The 18,935-nt window shown below is 47.8% G+C and overlaps 1 protein-coding gene across 1 annotated transcript in view; it reads left to right on the top strand.

Annotated features, from left to right (window-relative positions):
- Ranbp10 (RAN binding protein 10) overlaps nucleotides 1-17,260 on the top strand; it is a 77,485-nt gene extending 60,225 nt beyond the window's left edge. The window contains exons 5-14 of the mRNA XM_003472148.5: nucleotides 4,034-4,056; nucleotides 6,407-6,591; nucleotides 9,184-9,296; nucleotides 10,881-10,989; nucleotides 11,091-11,239; nucleotides 11,419-11,623; nucleotides 12,350-12,471; nucleotides 12,906-13,051; nucleotides 13,360-13,471; nucleotides 13,885-17,260. Of these exons, the coding sequence (XP_003472196.2) occupies nucleotides 4,034-4,056; nucleotides 6,407-6,591; nucleotides 9,184-9,296; nucleotides 10,881-10,989; nucleotides 11,091-11,239; nucleotides 11,419-11,623; nucleotides 12,350-12,471; nucleotides 12,906-13,051; nucleotides 13,360-13,471; nucleotides 13,885-14,015 (1,295 nt within the window). The 3' untranslated portion in view covers nucleotides 14,016-17,260. The remainder of the gene's footprint in view (nucleotides 1-4,033; nucleotides 4,057-6,406; nucleotides 6,592-9,183; nucleotides 9,297-10,880; nucleotides 10,990-11,090; nucleotides 11,240-11,418; nucleotides 11,624-12,349; nucleotides 12,472-12,905; nucleotides 13,052-13,359; nucleotides 13,472-13,884) is intronic.
- Nucleotides 17,261-18,935: the final 1,675 nt, after the last annotated feature.

Genomic DNA, 18,935 nt, shown 5'->3' with positions numbered 1-18,935 from the left:
GCATTTCTTGATCTAGCTATCTCTAGTTCTCCCAGAATGGTATAATAAGAAGAGCCAGACTGCCAGGCCCTGCAGGAAAAGGGAGCTGGATATTTTAGTCCCCACATACCTGTTTCTCTTGGCTTAAGAAAGTGACTGCCACTCGGCAAAATCTCTCTGTGGCTTCTCCAGGAAATGACCCGGCTAGGATCAGAAGAGCTATAGGAGTTGGATTTGTTGGTGGCTGATGATCAGGTGACCAGCACTCTTCACTAGGGCAGTTGGTTGCCACAATCCTGAGTATAGATGCAGAGTTGCCCTAGTTACATATCTGAGGAAACTTCCTGAAGTTGATAGCTACTTCACTGCAATTGTTGGTATCCAACTGGTAAAGAGCTCATAGCTGGCGGCTGGGCCCATAGTCTCAAGAGGGCTTTTTGTTCCTAACTTTGCTCTCTTATTCATGCTATTTTCTAGCTATGGGTTTCTCTGCTGATAGAGTTCTAGGAGCCATCATGCGGGATCTTACCCTATACCTGAGCCTTGCCTTCCCTTCCCTTCTGTACCTGGGATCAGTCCTGCCCCTTTGGCTACCTGCCCTTCACATTCTTCCAGCTTATTCCCTTCTTTTTTGTTGTTGTTTCTTTTTTTTTGAGACAGGGTCTCACTATGTGGTACAGGCTGGCCTCAAACTCACTTATGTAACCTGGGCTGGCCTCAAACTCATGGTGATCCACCTGTCTCAGCCTTTGGAATGCTGGGGTTAAAGGTGTGAGCCACCATACCCAGGTGCACCTTTCTTGCTCAGAGGATGGTACCTGCTGTGAGACACAAGGTTTAGGGAATATGCTGCAGTACAGGATCTGTACAGTCAGAGCTTCCTCTGGACCCTAAGTGTGCTCTTGGATAATCAAAAGTCCATGAGCTCTGCCCCCGGGTTCTAGAGGGAGCTCATAGCCTCTTTAAAGTTGACCCAAACTCTCAGATTGTTTTTAAAAAGTCCTCACCCTAGTGAATGCTTATTATAGACCCCCTGTGAGACCTCATAAATTTTGCAGCTAACAGTTAGTGCCCATTTTTATAGCTTGTTAAGGTCGTCTATGGACTTGCTTATTGTATCTCAACTATTTGAAATATTTGATGTCCTTTTTAGTGTTCTCTTAACCTGGAATTTGATAAATATGTTTGCATATGTCTTCATGAAGATATTGGTATCAAAAAAAAAAAAAAAAGATTGGATAAGGCTAAGATTTGAGTCCTGTGTAGAGTTGAGCTTGTCTACATAGGTGCCATCCATTTAAGAGTCAGTTATGTTAGCTTGAAATGCATAGTTTTCAGTCTTGTCCACAAGAATATTATTGAGACTTTTTGTTTGTTGGGATGCGTGAGAGAGAGAGAGAGAGAGAGAGAGAGAGAGGTGTCATTATCTCACTTTGTAGTCTAAACTGGCCTTGAATGTACTATATGGCTCAGGCTGGCTCTAGACTCACAATCCTCCTTCTTCAGCCTTCTGAGTACTAGAATGACAGATATGTACCACCATGCCCAACTTATTACTGAGTCTTACTGAAAAATAGCTACGGCCCTTCCCTTGCATTTTCTAGATCATAAAATTTCATGGAAAGATGGCAGAGTGGGGGCTGGGGATTTAGCTCAGCGGCATAAGCACCTGCCTTGCAAGCAGGCAGTCATGAGTTCAATCCTTGGTACCGATAAAAACGAAAAAGACAAAAAAAAAAAAGATGGCAGAGTGACAGGTAAATTGTAAAACTTTTAATGGCCCTGTTTCCTTTTTAGAAGCCATCTTATCAGTAACGTGCTTCAGCACCTAACCCTGCTTCTTTCCTCTGTCTCAACACTTATCCTGTATCCATCACTTAGTTAACCATTTAATTATTAATTACATGCCATCTTTCTTGCTGGAGTGAACCACTTTGAAGGCCAGGTTTGTAGCTGTTTCCTCAGTTTTATTATGGGTCTGGCTTCTAAAACCATGGGGGCTGCTCAGCAGATTCTTGGTAGGAGGATGAATGAATGAGATGGTCATCTGGTTCACAAGTGGTCCATTGACTTGCAAAGTCATCTTCCATGACTCTGTACTCTCGTACTTTTATTCTCAGCCTCAGTGACTCCCAACTTATGAGAGTTTACACCGGGGCTCTTCATATCAGCAAGTCGGGCCATCCTGTTTGGATCTGCATCTTTGCTTGGCCCTTCTTTCTGTAAACCAACTTAGATTTTGTCATCGTAATGGCCTTTCAGCAACTCCCAAGGTCTTGCAGGCTTGTGGAAAAAATATTGTCTGTGGCACTGTGGAGGTTGAAATAGCTTCTTTCCTCATTCTCCTAGAAATACTTCCAAGATTTGCTGGGTACCGTTGGAAGGCAGGACTAGGGGGGCCTGTGTAGGTCATTCCTTGACCAACCCCTGGTCTAACCACAGCAGACTTGTACTTAGACCTCATGGTTTATGAGACAGTTTTTACAGGCTCATTTTTGTTTTTTTCCTTGAGGCAAAAGATTAGTAGTACCTTATTTTTCTTATGGGCTCAGAGAGGTTGGATAACTTGCCCAGAGCTCACATTGCAAAACTGATAGGGCCTGGACTCCTTCTTGCAGGGTCCTGTGTACCTTCTCTGTGAGACCAGGAGTAAGTACCATCTGGCCGCTGAGATCCATGGGGGCTGCTCCCAGACAGACTGGAGGGCATAAAGGGCTTCCAGATTCTGTGACTGCTGATCCTGCATGAGGAACTCAGAAGTGTATCATGAGTTTTAAGACCTTCCTTCACTGGAGCAAAATAACTTTCCAAAGAAGTAAACCATCTTTGTGCACCTTGGTTTTTCATCTGTAGATTAATGTCAGACAGTGCACACTTTCCGAGATTGTTCTGGGAGACCATTGTCAGACATTGCTTGGGCTGCCTTGCTGCAATTTGTTTCTTTTCTGAGTGAAGGTTGGAGGAGACTGGAGCAGTTGGGAAACCACTTAGGCCAAAAAGCTCAGGAACTCCTGGAAGATAAGATTTTATCTAAATGATAGAGAGCTATGGAGCCTTGAGAGAGGTTCTATTGGTCCTGTGTCATTTCTCAATCTGATCTGGATATTCTGAGGCCCCTCTCCTAGTGGATATTGTTCAGACTTGCTCTTTGTTGTTGTTATTTTATGGTATTGAGGATTGAATCCAAGGTCTTCAATCTGAGCTACATCCCCAATCATTTATTTATTTATTTTTAATTTTAAGACAGAGTCTCAATTGCTAAGTTGCCAAACTTGTGATCCATCTTCCTCAGTCCTCCAGAGTGCTAGGATTAAAAGCCTGTGCCACCACACCCAGCTTATATGTCCTATTCCCTTCCATTCTCACTTCCAGTTTAGAGCAGAGGTCTTTGGAAAATGCAACCCTTTCTCTTGGCACGAGGGTTTGGAGGTTATACAGACCATTTTTTACCTGGGCTTTGCTGTCTTGGAACTGCTGAGAAATAAATGAGTGTGTCTGGAGATGTGGAACTACCATCTTCCCTGCCTGCACTTCTCTTTCACCTTAGAGATGACATTGGAGTATCTAGACTAGGAATGTATCCAGCCTCCTCTCACTTCTGATAGCGCTATGATTATTGTCAAATCATTTAACCTCTGAGACTTACTTTCCTTATTTGTAAAATGGGATAAAAATGCCTCCTCCACAGAATTGGTATGGTGATTGGATTGAGTAATGGATGGTATGAAGGATCTGGCACACAAACGGGTTTCATAAAAGTGTTGGGTCAAGAGAAAGGTCAGGCCTAAAGGGTCTGAAGAGATAATCTCTTGGGTTTGGTCCTTTCTAACAGACTTTCCTTGAGAGGATGAAAAAAATGTGGACAATTACCTAAGCATCTGGCTTCCCTTCTGGCCAGGACCCCTAGCAAAGTGAAGCCTGGGCCTAAACCTACCAGGTTAGGTTAATCTACCATTTGGTTGGCCACCACCTCCATCATAGGCCTGAAGAGGTAGAGGAGACCTAAGGATTGGCCTTGCCTAGTAGCCTGATCATTGTTCCTTTCCTCTCACAGGTATAGCCTTCACAGACCTCCCGGTAAGTACTTCCAGTGGGTTGTCCTAGTGTTGGGCTGCTGGGGGAAGAAGGTGGTGGTGTCTACAGTGGCAGGGTGTGGAGTCTGTCCTTTTTCCTGAGTAGGGATCTGTGTTGTGCTCTCAGCTTGAGGGTACCAGTAAGAGATACTTGCTGGTTTTCCTCTCTTTCCAGTAGCAAGTCTTGGTCTTCCTTTACAACTCTAAGCAGGTGACAGAAATTTGTGACATTTTTCCAAGGCAGCTGTGGGATGGGCAAGGGTGGAATGAAGTTATCTCTGTAGCTTAACTGGCCTGAGTCAGCTCCATGTGGCTTAGGACTAGGGGTGCAGAATGTAAGGAATTGCTCCAAAACTTTTAGAAAACCAGATCTGTACATACTCATGAGAGATCCCTGAGGAAAGCCAGTGCCCTCAAGGACACAGACTGCTCCCATTCAGGGTCCCCATGTCTCCCCGCTACACACACACTGGCCAGAGGGATGAGCTTTGTGGGGTTTTCTTTCTTAGAAAGGTATGCAGTTTTCACAGTACTGGTTCAGGGCTTATCCCCATTTACTATACCCCAGTCCTCTACATTGAGTCACCTCAGGAATTGTCACATGCAGGGCCTCCACCCAGAATGCTGGGCACCTGGCCCAGCTCTGTGTGCCCTGGCTGGTTCTGAAAGGAAGGAAGGTATGCTGACTGTGATGGATCCCAGGCATCTTGTAACACCCCGGGAAATGGCCTTGTGAGCTGAGAAGCCTCTGAAGCCCACCTGGGGCACCCAGGGTCATGTTTGAACCTCCTGTCTATGGATCAGAATCCTTTTTCCTTCCTACCTGGAAGCCCCAGAGAGAGGCTATAAGCCTACCAAAGTAAGCACACTCAGAAAGAAAATTCTGACCCTGCCTGCGGAAGAATCTAGTTGTGGAGACATGATGTGTACTTACCAGATGTGAATATGCACAGTGTGCTATCAAGTGCTAGAATGTGTGGGGCATTGATGGTCAGGGAAGGCTTGCTGGAGGAGGTGGGCTTTGCCTGTAGTGTGGAGGCTGGGAGGAAAAGGAAGTAAGAGGTCTGTGTGTTCTGAGTTGATGGTGGGCTAAGTCCAGTGTGCGCAGGAAAGGCACATAATACTCAGAAATGACAAGTGGCCTAAGACTAGGTGAAGAGGAGACTGGCAGTGGGGGGTGCTGGGAAGATGGTGTGCAGTGACTTGTGGAGAAGGTAGGGGAGGGGCTCTGGGCATTGGCAGTCGGAGCCACAGGAGGCCCTGAGGGGAGAGATCTAGCAGAAGTTGCTCACGGTAGGGGAGGGATAGAAAGCAGGGAGCACATACTTCATTGGCCATAGGTCCTCTGTTGAGTGAGCTTTTGACAGGAAAGGCAGCTGCCTTCTCTCTCCCTTTTGCCAGCACCAAGGAGTACAACTCACCTGATGCTTCGTTATGCTTTTTTCCTCCCTCCTGTCTTGGGTCTGCCTGTCTGCTGCCTTATGTAACTTTTTCTTTTGATACTGAGAATTGAATCTCACTACCATACCACTAAGCAAGGGCCCCAGCTCTTTTTATTTTTATTTTGAACCAGCATCGTGGTAAATTGTCTCTGCTGGCCTCAAACTTGTTATCCTCCTGCTTTAACTTCCCCAGTAATTGGGATTACAGTCACCACCATACAGGCTATCTCATAGTGTTTCTCTGTCCGTCCCTTTTGTTCTTTTCATTTTTTTACTTTTTTTTTTTTTTTTTTTTTTTTTTTGTTGTTTTGTTTCTTTCTTTTTTATCGGTACTGGGGATCGAACTCACAACTGCCTGCTTGCAAGGCAGGCACTTATGCTGCTGAGCTAAATCCCCAGCCCCCTTCTTTTCATTTTTGAGACAGAGTTTCTGCTATATAGTCCATGCTGACCTCAAATTCACAATCCCCCTGCCTTGTCTCCTAAGTACTAGACTTAAAAGAGTCACCATGCCTGGGTCTCATGTAATTTTTGTTTGTTTGCTTTTTTTTTTTTTTTGCCAAGAGATCCTTGGCCCGGATCTTTCCTTGACAAGTCCTCCTCAGTGTATTCTGAGGTGGCTCTTGGGCTTTCAGGGCACTATGAATGCTGGTGCAGGGCAGGAGAATCTCTGCATTGAGCTTTGTTTTTTGTTTTTGTTTTGTTTTGTTTTGTTTGCTTTTGCTTTCTTATCTCAAACTCTGGGTTACTGTGTCTCTGGTAGGGAGGTTGACACATGTGGCTTAGCTGCTGTCTCCCACCTTGCAACTCTTTTCCAGCCCTAGCACTGGCTGGCAAGAACAATGGAGGTGAAGTTAGGCCCTGCTACCCCACTGCCCTTTGGCCTTGACTGACATTCATTCTCCTCCTCAGGCCAACCTCTACCCCACCGTAGGCCTGCAGACACCTGGGGAGATTGTGGACGCCAACTTTGGGCAGCAGCCCTTCCTGTTCGACATTGAGGACTACATGCGAGAGTGGCGTGCCAAGGTCCAGGGCACTGTCCATGGCTTTCCCATCAGCGCCCGGCTTGGCGAGTGGCAGGCGGTGCTGCAGAAGTGAGTGCCATCCCCCAGGCCTTGTGCCGCTGTAGGCCACATAGTGTTACAAGCTGCTCCTATGAATCTGGAGGGGAGCATGCTTCTGGGAAGCGCTCCCAGGGGGTTTTGGCTGCTGCTCCGCTTCCCTTTCCTCAGTGGGCAGCTCTGCGCCATTCTGTAGAGCTGCTCTGGTTGAACCTCAGCCAGCTCTTCCTCTTGTCTAGTTTTTCCACCACTAGGAATATTCATCCTGCTCATACTCTGGCCTGCTGCCACCTCACAGGTTTCACATCTAACTAAGTGTCCTGCTTCCGTGGCATTAGTTGTAGGAAGAGAGTCTGCTTAAGGACCACTCTGGCTGATTAATTCCCAGACTTTCATGAAAGCCAGACTGAGGCCCCAGCAGGAAGTCTGGTTTGGATCTCTTCTGCTGCCTAGGTGAAGGCTGGCTCCCAAGGGTGGGGTACGGCAGGGCTTTGCTAGGCCTTGTCATAACTCTGCAAAGTCACCAAGGTGCCAGGGAGTCTTTGGGTGGGCTTGGCATGCAAATGGTGTCCTTTCTTAAAAGATTAATAATGAGTGACAGGGATGGTCAGACCCTTCTCAGAAAGAGCGGCATGGCTATCTCCCATTTCCAGTCCCCAGAGTAGATGAGAAATGCGTCTGTGGGGCCACTCCTTGTAGCTAGCCTGCTTTTGGGCAAGAGGAGAGGTGAGCTGCCTGGGCCCTATAGGAGAATGTCTGATAGCCTCAGCTTTCAGGGCTTGGGCTCAACACATGGATATTTTTGTTTACATGTGTGTATCCATGTGCTTGTATGTGTGCATATGCAGTATCTGCCAAACCTGTGTATAACTTGTGTTCTGTGATTTTACATAGCTTCATTTTATGCATTTTGGGAATGGCTGGGTTATCTTGGAGACAAATTTTTCACAAGCCCCTTGGCTGGCTTCTGATGAGAGGTCAGGTATCCTCTTTTGCTGATATACGTAAACTTTGACCTACATAAAGCGCTTTTCATATGTAACAATTTTGTGTATATGAGATTACTTTCTTGGTGTCCTTTTGAGAAGTAGAGTTGTTAGATCAAAGAGACTATACATTTTACAGTTATCTGATAGTCACATGGGCCTATGTAAATCATGTTATGCCCAAAAATTTTATTCTTGTAGTTGTAATATAATAAATATCATATGTAATAAAGTACATATAAGCATAGTTCTGTTTGTTTGGAGACAGGACAGCTTAAGCTGACCTCAAACTCACCATGTAGCCCAGACTGGCCTTGAATTAATAATCCTCCCACTTCAGCCTCCCACATAGTTATAATTATTCAAAATATAATATATATTTTCATAAGAGGTTGTATGTATTTACTTCTTTCTTTGTGCCAACCAGTTGTATTATCTCACTTACTTATTAAAACATAGGCCAATAAATAAATCAAACATAGGCACACAACCAAATTTCCATGCCTCCCACGCAGCAGCCCTTTGGATATTTGTGTTAATAGTAGTAATGACTAGCTGAGTGTGGTGGTGTACTCTGTAATCCCAGTATTCAGAGGCTGAAACAGGAGGATTGCTGTGAGTTTGAACTACATAGTGACTTTAAGACTAACTACATAGCATACTAAACTACGTAGCAGCACCCCATCTCAAAAAAAAGTAATGATTTACGATACGTTATGTGCTTATAGCAGCCTCCCATAGTGAATATAGTCATTGTATACTGCAAACATGTACTAATAAAAATGAGAATGAAAAAGATAATAGTAGTGATATCACACATACATACAGCCCTAGGTATTCACTCCTGTACACATTAGACAGGAGAGTTTATTCTTCTGCTCTCCACATTTGCATATAGGTGGCATGAATGCACACATATGTGTTACTGCTCAGCCAACTTAGAATGGGATTAAATGGTCCCTGGGCATTAGGTCCTTTTTCAAAGATTTTTTTTCTCTTGGCCCTGCTTATGCTTGCCTCTTTCCTGAAAAATCTGCCTGATATCTTGCCATCATGGGCCTCTGAGCTGTGGTATAACATAGAGCAACTTGGTTGATGGTTTAGCTCCCATCACTGGAGCCAACACTGCCAAGGGGCAGTTTTATTGGAGGAGTAAGACACTTCTGCCTGGTGCCAGCAGCTGCAGAGTAGTCCCTGCATATCTGGGGCAGTTGTGTATTTGCCAGGGATCCACTGTTAGGCCAACTGCCATCCTGGATACTGCCATCCTGACTGGGGCAGTTATGTATTTGTCAGGGATCCACTGTTAGGCCAACTGCCATCCTGACTGGATACTGTTTCATGAAGCCCTAGGTGGACCATTGGCCATCTCTGGGCTTGTATTTCAGTAGAGGCAGCTACTTCTGTAAGCTTGGGGCAACTGCTTCTCTGCATTCTCATACGATGAACCTGTCTCCCACATGATAGTATGAATCCTGTGGAGGAAAAATCTCAATTTGTTCCCATCCCTTCAGTTTTTGTGATGGCTATACTTCTAAAATGTGTTTTTCTAAAGCTCTTGTGGGGTAGTCTGTCCCATCAAGTGGTCAGTGAGAAATGTGATTCTTGAGTGTCACCTTGAGCTTTTCCTTTTTTCTAGCATGGTCTCATCTTACTTGGTGCATCATGGGTATTGTGCCACAGCCACTGCTTTTGCCCGAATGACTGAAACCCCAATTCAGGAAGAACAGACGTCCATAAAGAACAGACAAAGTAAGGTTAATTCTTCTCTTCCTTTCCACCCTTACCTGTTCCTTACTGCGCTGTGGCTCATGCCAGCCCTGGTTAACATATCCATTCTATTCTGGTCTTTACCACTTTGAAGACTGGCCCTCCACCTTAGGCTAGCCCCAGGCCCTGCTCCTGTACCTCCTTTAAAATACTATCTAGAGAAGGTTTCAATGCATACTGTCCAGGCCAGGCTCGGCTAGATCCCGTTCTTCCGTGCTTTTCCTTTCTCCTGAGTCCTAGATTCCATGCAGCCTCCTATTCATAGTGTTTCAGAAAAAGTGTTTATAGCCGGGCGTGGTGGCGCATGCCTGTAATCCCAGCACTCAGGAAGCAGAGGCAGGAGGCTGGGAGGCAGAGACAGGAGGCTCACTGTGAGTTTGAGGCCAACCTGGACAACATAGCGAGACCCTGTCTCAAAATACAAATAAGCAAAAAAACAAAACAAGAAACAAAGAAAAAGTGTTTGTATCTTACCAGACCAACTCCCTGCCTTTCCCACCATTTATTTACCCAACCTTAGTGGTTCTGGTGTTTGTAGACAAGAGAGAGAGAGAGGACTAAATATCCTGACAGAGTGAAGCTGATCCTTGGCGGCTGCTATGGTAGTGCTTCTCTTTTCTCCCCGCCTCTGGTCCTGTCCTTTCCAGATAGTTCTTCCTTGGCCCAAAGGAACTCTCCTGATGTTCACCCAGGCGTAGGTACTGTCTGTTTCTTTTGGGACCTTTTCATGGAAGGAGGGGTGGGACAGGAAACAAGAGAATCCGCACGAGATAAGAGAAGTGTGAGGGTGAGTGGATGTGTCTATGAGTGTCTGCCTGTGTCTCTCTGAGCCTGTCGTCTCTGTGTATGTGCATGTGTCTGTCTCCCAGAGAAGCTGCATCAGCAGGACAGACCAAAGGGGATCTCAGACTTGGGATCTACAAATGAGAGAGCCTGAGACCTAGAAGTTGCTCCCAGCAAGATCCATCAGTCCCCAGGGCAAGAATGTGAAGGCAACGGCAAGATGTTCATGACCCAAAAGGCGTCATCGTCAGAGGCACCGGTGTGAAGAACATGACCTCTTCTCCCAGTAGGGAGCACACTGCAGCCTCTGAAGATTGTCAAGACATGGGCCTTGTCCTGAAACCAGTGCACTGCCATTGCTTCTTCCCTGCGAGGCATGGAAGGAAAGGAGTCTGTTTGAAGCAGAGCCTTCAGGCAACTGGCTGCCTATTCCCAGATCACAGGCCTTCCCACAGCTAGGGCCCTCCTCCTAGCCAGATCCTGGACCACGTGCACCCACATAGGTGTGGGCCTCCAAACTCCCCTTCTACCTCTGGAATGCATCTCTCACTCCCCGTTTCTCCTTATTTTTGATTCCTTGTGCACAGGCTGTGCTGTGGGGCTGGAAAGCCAGGTTCTGTCCTCAGCCACTGATTCTGTGAGCATCTCCAGTCAACAGGGCTCTCCGAGCCAGTCCATCCCACTCTCTGCTGGCCCTTGCCCTGAGGCTGGCCAAGTCCTAGGCATGGGCTCTGAAGAGAATCTGTGGCCCTCACTCACTACTGCTGTTTTTGCTCTCTACAGAGATCCAGAAGCTGGTACTAGAGGGCCGAGTGGGCGAGGCCATTGAGACCACGCAGCGCTTCTACCCTGGGCTGCTGGAACACAACCCCAACCTCCTCTTCATGCTCAAGTAAGTCCAGGCTCAAGTCCTCAAGCCCAGCCCCTCAGCTGGCTGCAGGAAGCTGCAGCCCGGGCCAGGCCCAGAGCATTGCTGCTCTGCTCCCTCCACAGGTGCCGACAATTTGTGGAGATGGTGAATGGCACCGACAGTGAGGTCCGCAGCTTGAGCTCCCGAAGCCCCAAGTCCCAGGACAGCTACCCTGGCTCCCCCAGCCTCAGCCCCCGGCATGGCCCCAGTAGTTCCCACATGCACAACACAGGTCAGCCACACTCCAGAGGACTCTGGGAAGGAAGGCCACCCCACATGCCCTTTTCTGCACTGGGCCCAGGACTTGCCTGCTTCTGGATTGGGGGGAAGGGAATAGGAACTACTGTGGTTATCCCCAGGGCCCAGCTTGATGGCAATCTGTCCCCTCCTCTCACCATCCCTGGCTTCTAGGAGCAGACAGTCCCAGCTGCAGCAATGGCGTCGCATCTACCAAGAGCAAACAGAACCACAGTAAATATCCCGCACCTAGCTCCTCCTCCTCGTCCTCGTCCTCCTCGTCCTCTTCCTCCCCGTCCTCCGTCAATTACTCCGAGTCCAACTCAACAGACTCCACCAAGTCCCAGCCCCACAGCAGTACAAGTAACCAGGAGACCAGGTGCCTGTCTTCTTCCACTCCCTCTGCTCTGCTTCCACTCTGCGCCCACCGGCCTTGCTGCAGTCTGTCCTTCCCCCGACCTCCATTGAGGCTCTGTGCCTATAATACTAGTTGTTGACCTGCCAAACTAGTCACTGGCTGTGGCTCCTGGCCTTACTCAAGATTTAGCTGGCAATTTTCTCAGCCCTGGCTTTCTCTTAAAGGTGCTGGACCTGCCAGGCAGAAGGGGCTTTTCTCCAAAGGGGCGGCCTATCAGCAGCCCCAAGATATATAATGAATGGGCTCTTCTGGAATCTGGTTTCTGCACTGGCAGGTTGGCAGGCAGGGTACCTGGGCTTCAGGCTGCAGCTCTGGATGACTTTCAGTGGGTCTTAGGTATACCTGAAGGCCCACCTGGGTGTAGCTTCAGCCACAGCCACAGATATCCCCAGTGGATCCGGTGAAGCCCAGGGGTTGGGGATGAGGGAAATAATGTAGAAAAGGTCTGTTGGTTTAGGAGAGTCACAGAGGCAGAATGGGGAGAAGGATGGGCATCAGGTGACAGGCCTCTGGGGATAGCTGTGGTAGGAGCCAGGTCATGCAGATGGGAAAGCTGGAGCTATCCTTTCATACTCCTGGTGACTCTCAGCTTTTGTGCAGCAATTGTAGCTAACACCTGAATTGAGGCCCAGCTAGGCTGCTCCATCCACACCCTCATAGCCAACTCCCTTCAACTGTTCTCCACAGTGACAGTGAAATGGAGATGGAGGCAGAGCATTACCCCAATGGTGTGCTGGAAAGCATGTCCACACGCATTGTCAATGGTGCCTACAAGCATGAGGACCTGCAGACAGATGAATCCAGTATGGGTAAGGGCTGTGCCTTAGCATGAGCCTCCCTGGTGTTTCCTGAGAGGCCAAAAAGAAGGGCTGGGGTGGCAAGCTTTGGCAGTTTGGAAAGCTATAGTCAGTCCAGGTTCACTGCCTTCTTAGCTAGTCATGGGTAGGTCCTTGAGCTGGCTTCAAATGTGTACAAAGATCAAGGTTGCTGCCAGGATGAGGGCCAATGCATTTGAAACTGGAGGAAGTTCAAGCCTATGGCCACTCGTGTGTACCATGTATCTAAGCAGGGAAAGAAGAGTGAAGCTTGCCCTCTGTCTGACCCCTGGACTGTGAGTGAGGTAGATGAGAGCACCTCTGCTCTGGCTGTTCTTCAAGACTTTGCTTGCCTCTAGCAGAAGCTGCAGCTTCATTGGGCCCTTCTCACCTGTCCTAATGTGTTCTCTTCTGGCCTCTGGTTGCAGATGATGGGCATCCACGGCGGCAACTCTGTGGAGGCAACCAGGCCGCCACAGAAAGGATTATCTTGTTTGGCCGTGAGTTGCAGGCACTGAGTGAGCAACTGGGCCGTGAGTACGGCAAGAATTTGGCCCACACAGAGATGCTGCAGGTAATTGACAAGCCAGATCTTCACACAGAACAGGCCCCTTTTGGGTGCCAAGCCAAGGTGTCTGTAGGAGGGTCCAGGCGTCCAGGGGTAGGGCAGAATGGGAGCCAGTCTGGTCTACAGTAAAAAGTGCGGTATCTAGGATACTGCACTATCCTCTTCAGGCTCTGGGGAAGATGCAACCTGGCCCAACCATATGTGCAATTATGGTGAGCGCTCACCGGACACCATGAAGTATCCTGTCCCCTTCTAGAACCATGGAATTGTGTGTGGTGTGGGTACAGTACTCTCAAAAGTGCCCTGTCCCTTAGGATGCCTTCAGCCTACTGGCATACTCAGACCCCTGGAGCTGCCCAGTTGGCCAGCAGCTCGACCCCATCCAGAGGGAACCTGTGTGTGCTGCTCTCAACAGCGCCATTTTAGGTGAGTGCATGGAATAAAAACAGACACTGACCCATGAATGCCCATGGCGGTCTGTTCACCTCTTTCCCTGGAAAGAGCAGAGAGGTAGACACAGGCCATTTCTGATGATTTATTTAACTCCTGGGTTTCCAGGGCTGAAACTAAACCCTGCCCTCTGTCTGCCCTACTAAGTTGGCTGCCCTACTGAGTCAGGCCATAACTGTTGACTCAAGTCAGTTCACTATTCTAGAGAAGGCTCAGGTCCTCAGTTTCCTAGCATAACTGCAGGGCCACAGCTTAGTGCTGGGACACCACACTGACATCAAATACTGTGTTCTAAGATATTCTGTTGTTTTCTCCCTCCTTCCACCCCCAAAGGAACTTTCACCAAGCCTTGGGAAAGGCAGTGACTGAGCCTTGTATCTCCTCCACAGAGTCTCAGAACCTGCCAAAGCAGCCCCCGCTGATGCTCGCCCTGGGCCAGGCATCTGAATGTCTACGGCTCATGGCCCGAGCTGGCCTGGGATCTTGCTCCTTTGCCAGAGTTGATGACTACTTGCACTAGCTGACCGTGCTGACTGGCACCACCTGGCCCTCCTTTGGCCCCAGGACTGGAGCAGCCCTGCTCATCATAGGCACCTGGCACAAGGACCTGGAAGCCATGGGCAGAGTTCACTCTTCTGGCCTCCCTGCCCCCCAGTTTCTCTCCCCTTCACGTGCAGCGGCCTGTGACACAGTATTGGCTGGTTACCCTCATGTAGCGCCTTCTCCTTTAAAGGGAGTTTTGTTTTGAGGAGGGGTTGGGGTTTTTTAATCTTTTTCCTCCTGACTGAGCCACCAGTGTTTATCTCGGGAGAGTTTGTGCTGAGCTGGTTTCTGCTAATTTAGTGATGAAGCCTATCCAGGTTGGTGATAGCTTATTATTTTCATAAGTAAAAAAAAACAAAAAACAAATGAGATTATATATATAAATATATATATTAAAAAAAGACACAGTATTTATCGTAGCATTAGTGGTCCAGCACCTCTTGGGTGAGGCTGTCCAGACACCATGTGTTTTTATTTGAGTCCAACTCATTAAAAAAGAATCATCTCTTATCACTTCAGCCAAGTAATTTACTTTAGGTTCCCCTTTTGTTGAGCCACACAGGCCCAGTTGTCACCCAGGGAAGCTGAGTAGTCGATAGGGGCCACTTGATGGGTAGGGTCAAGCTAAGCTGGTTTGCAGCAGTTCAAGAAGGGTAAGTCTCTAGGCCCCTAAGAGCTGGACTAAGCACAGAGCTGCAGGGCTGGGGTCCAGAGAGGTGATAAATTGGCCCAGGGCCACACAGCAAAAGCAAGGGAGCAGAGGGTCCTTGGCCAGCACACCGTCTACCACTCTGTCCTGCCTCTCACTGCCTGCCTTGTCCCTCTCTCATCTCTTCAGTGCCCTGTCTTCCCTTGTTGTTAAGATGGCCAAATCATTAATTTACTCTCAATTGATTGCCTGGAAACTACCTGCCTTCCACCTGAGAGCTGCTGTGTGTCAGGCTGCCAGGAGGAAGACTACATTGCCAGGACAGAAGCCCTTGGGAACAAGGACTGCTTTCTTCCTGCCTGATTTTCACCACTGCCACACAGCTTCGAAGGGATTGCTGCTTTCTGTGGAGAAGCCAGTACCTTGTGGAGGCAGATTTGTGAGCTGCTCATCCTTGGAGTGAATGGAACCCTTGACCCCTGGGCCAGGCTTCACTGCACCTATACCAGGCCATCCCTATAACTTGGTCTCAACTACTCTTAGGAAGAGGAAGGGACCCCATGGGCTTATAGACATGCTACCAGCTGTTTCAGATGGGTCCTCACAGCTGGTGAAGCAAAAATTGTCTCACTACCGCAGGAAAGGCTAAGAAGGCTGCCAGTACTTGGGTGGGCCATCTGAGGAAAAGACTGGCTTCCCAGGAGGAGAAAAAGGAGGAGGCCTACACAGAGGAGCATCTGGAGAGGCTGAGATTTCCATACCTGCTTCACATGTGAGAGAGAGCACAAGTAGTCTCTACAAAGATTTAGGGTCAGCCTTGAAAAAGCCAGAAGTTGAATTTTCCAGTCCCTGTCTGCACTGGGCTAGGTGAACTCCTGCCCCATGTTAGTGGACATGTGAATGTTTGGAATGGCCTAAGATATTCTGTGCCCACCAAGCCTCACTAGGACCACTGCTGGACAACAAGCAAAATAATTGAGTTGAACAGTTAATGGTGAAAGGCCAGGACCCTGGCCCTGATAGCTTCTGGAGTTTTTGCCTTGGGAATAATTCTATAGGCTACTTTTTCTTGGTCCTGCCATAGTCCCAGCTGGCATCTCATGCACCATGACCCATCAGGAGGTATTTTCCTGTCTGTAAAGGAAATTCATCCTCTGCAAGGCTGGGAATACCAAGCTCCAAACTCAGAAGTTAGGAACATCAGGCTGTTAAAATGGTCAACCTACAAGATTGGGAATTAAAACCAGAGGCTCTTGCAGCTGCAGTGGAGTTCAGAGAATATCTCTAGCAATTTTTTATAGATAAACAGTCCCAGGAGATGAAGTGACTTGGCCAAAGTCATACAGCAAATTAGTGGCAGAGCCAGGACTAAGCTAGTCCCTGTGGATTAGGCAGTACTGTTTAGTCCTGGAGCTGAATGGTGGATGAGCTCTGTGAAGAGTTGGTTAGGTTGGCTTGGCTTCCAGCAGTCTCTGAGAAGCTGGTACCTTCAGGAGTGTGTCAGGGATGGGGATGAGTGCCTGGATTTGGCTGAGAGAGGGTTCAGGAGGGCTCTGGACAGCTGTGTGCTGCATGGGGTTGAGTGTCTTGTCTGGCTCACATTCAGTACCCACGGCCACCTCCCTGTTTTCTGTGCCTTATCTCACTGTTTCAGCTGAGTCCAAGTTGTTTACTCTGTTCCTCTCCAAGGGGCTGTCTGTCCCAGTTGGACGGCTCATCTTTGGGACATAAGCCTTTGCCCACAGGCTGTGGAGAGGGCCAAAACCAAGCTGCTCGAGCTGGCTGTCTTGCCAATAGTCCAGACCTGCCTGCAGCTGAAGGAGCCCCTTATGCACACCCAGTCCAATCAGCCTGCTTTCAGGAGCCTGCAATATGGAAGGCACCTGGGAGCAGCCCTGGTGAAGGGCTGGACCCGATCTGTGGGGGTTAAGAAGCCCTCATTAGTTTGGTTCATCCAGCCCTGGGGAAGCAGCCTTCCCTACTCACCTTCCCCTTCTGACACAGGATGGTCGTTGCTTTCAGAGTGGAAACTGGTGGACCACTCAAAGAAAGCCAGAACTAACTATCCCTACCCATATGGATCTATGGCTAGGTGCAGGTCATCAGAACAGGGAAGTGGGGATTGCCTGGCCACCCGCCCCCTTCCCAGCCCATAAGCAAGCACAAAGATGAGACAGGATTATTGGAGCTGAAAGTTCCTTTGGTTGCTCACAACTCAGGTATGCATGCCATGTGGCAGCTGGACAGCAGAGCCCTACTTGGCCACCAGTCCTAGACACCTGGACCTGCTGTCACATGGTGGTCTCTGGCTGCCCCAAGCACCCACCTCTTTGCATAGGGTTTTCCTCCATTAGTAATTGCAGCTGAAACAGACATCCTCCACATTGTGCACACTGGTTCTGCCTTTGTCCTTGCAGGTTGATACTTGGCATTAGCATGAAACTTGTGGGCGTGGGAGGGTTGAGAGAGAATTCCAACACAAAACATCCTATTAAAATTGTACTTGAGAGATGAAAAAAACTCCTGTTGTATTTTGACAGAATTATTTTTATTAAAATACACATCCATGAGCAGTCATGCGTATCTGGTCTTTGTTTGGAGTCTTACTGGGGTTGGTACTCCTTTTGTAACACATCCTGTCAGGCCCTTTTCAGCCCAGCTTTTGAGTGTTCCAACCTGTGCTGCCTCAAGGACACTTGAAATTTCAGTGATTTAAAGATTCCAAATAAGTACTTACGCTTCAGTGCTCTCCCTTGGCTGGGTGTGGTGCCTCATGCCTGTAGTAACTTCAGCACTCAGGAGGCTGAGTCAGGAGGATTGCTACAAATTTGGGGCCAGCTTGAGCTACATAGCAAGATCCTATCTTTAAAAAAATAAATAAAACAAAAATCTCTGCCTAGAAACTGTTCACATTAAACAAGGAAAACAACAAATTCAGGTTTACAAAGTGGACCACGGGTGGTCTTCCCAAAAAACAAGATTTTAAGAATGCAGTCAACCCTCAGTATCCATGGGAGACTAGTTCCAGGAATCGCCACCCTTCTACCCCCAGACACAAAACTCCTTGGATGTTCAAGACCCTTATTTAACGTGGTATAATATTTGCATATAACTTGCATACATTATTGTAAATACTTTGAAATCATTTATACATTCTTTTTTTTTTTTTTTTTTTTTTTTGTCTTTTTTTATCGGTACCAGGGATCGAACTCACGACTGCCTGTTTGCAAGGCAGGTGCTTATGCCGCTGAGCTAAATCCCCAGCCCTACATTACTTCTCATACCTAATGTAAATGCTATATAAAAGCAGTTGTTACTCCGAATCGTTTTTAGGGAATGATGACAAAATCCAGACTTAGTGGTGATGCACATCCCAGCACACCTGAGGCTGAGGAAGGAGGATTCCAAATTCAAAGCTAACCTGAGGTACATAGTGAGCTCAAGGACAGCCTGGACTATATTGGCCAAGAAAGGGGCAGAGGACACCTGGGGATTTAGTTCAGCGGCATAAATGCCTGCCTGGCAAGCGTGAAGTCATGAGTTCGGTCCCCGGTACCAGAAAAAAATAATGAAAAGGAAACAAAATCTGTACATAGTTCAGGAGTTTTTTGGGGGCGAGGGGGAGGGACAGTACCCAGGACTTTCACACTGAGCTACAGTCCCATACCTTTTTAAACTTTTGAGACAAGGTCTTGCTAAATTGCCCATGTTTGGCTTGAACTTGGAATCCTTCTGCCTCAGCTTCCCATAGTAGTTGGATTACAGGGCTAGGTCATCATATTCAGCACAGTTTTTTCTTTCATAGTATTTTGTGTGGCCAGGCCGGGGATTTAGCTCAGCAGCATAAGTGCCTGCCTGACAAGCGTGAGGTTGTGAGTTCGATCCTCAGTCCCAAAGTAAAAAATAAAAGTATTTTGTGTGAGATGTTAGTTGACGCCACAGGTGCAGAACTTGTGGAAACAGAGGATACATTCCAAAGATTCCCTACCTATATACTGCAGTCAGGGCACCTGAGTACCTCTTGTGGGGTACTGAATTTTAAATCCCAGTTGAATTATTTAACTAACTTTGGGGTACTGAGGAGGATCGCTTCCTGTCAGTCTGAATTTTAAATCCCAGTTGAATTATTTAACTAACTTGGTGACCACAGGAAAATCAAGTTTCAGGTGTTTGGTGTTTTTTTTGAGACAATGTTTCACTATGTAGTTCAGAATGGCCTTGGACTTGCAGCAGTACTCCCAAGTATTG

This window comes from Cavia porcellus, unplaced genomic scaffold, assembly GCF_034190915.1.
Source record: "Cavia porcellus strain 051 isolate PalLab524CR breed Dunkin Hartley unplaced genomic scaffold, mCavPor4.1 scaffold_4, whole genome shotgun sequence".
In the NCBI taxonomy this organism is placed as follows: domain Eukaryota; kingdom Metazoa; phylum Chordata; class Mammalia; order Rodentia; family Caviidae; genus Cavia; species Cavia porcellus.
Note: the sequence above shows the minus strand (reverse complement) of the source record. Positions and strands in the feature narration are given on the sequence as shown.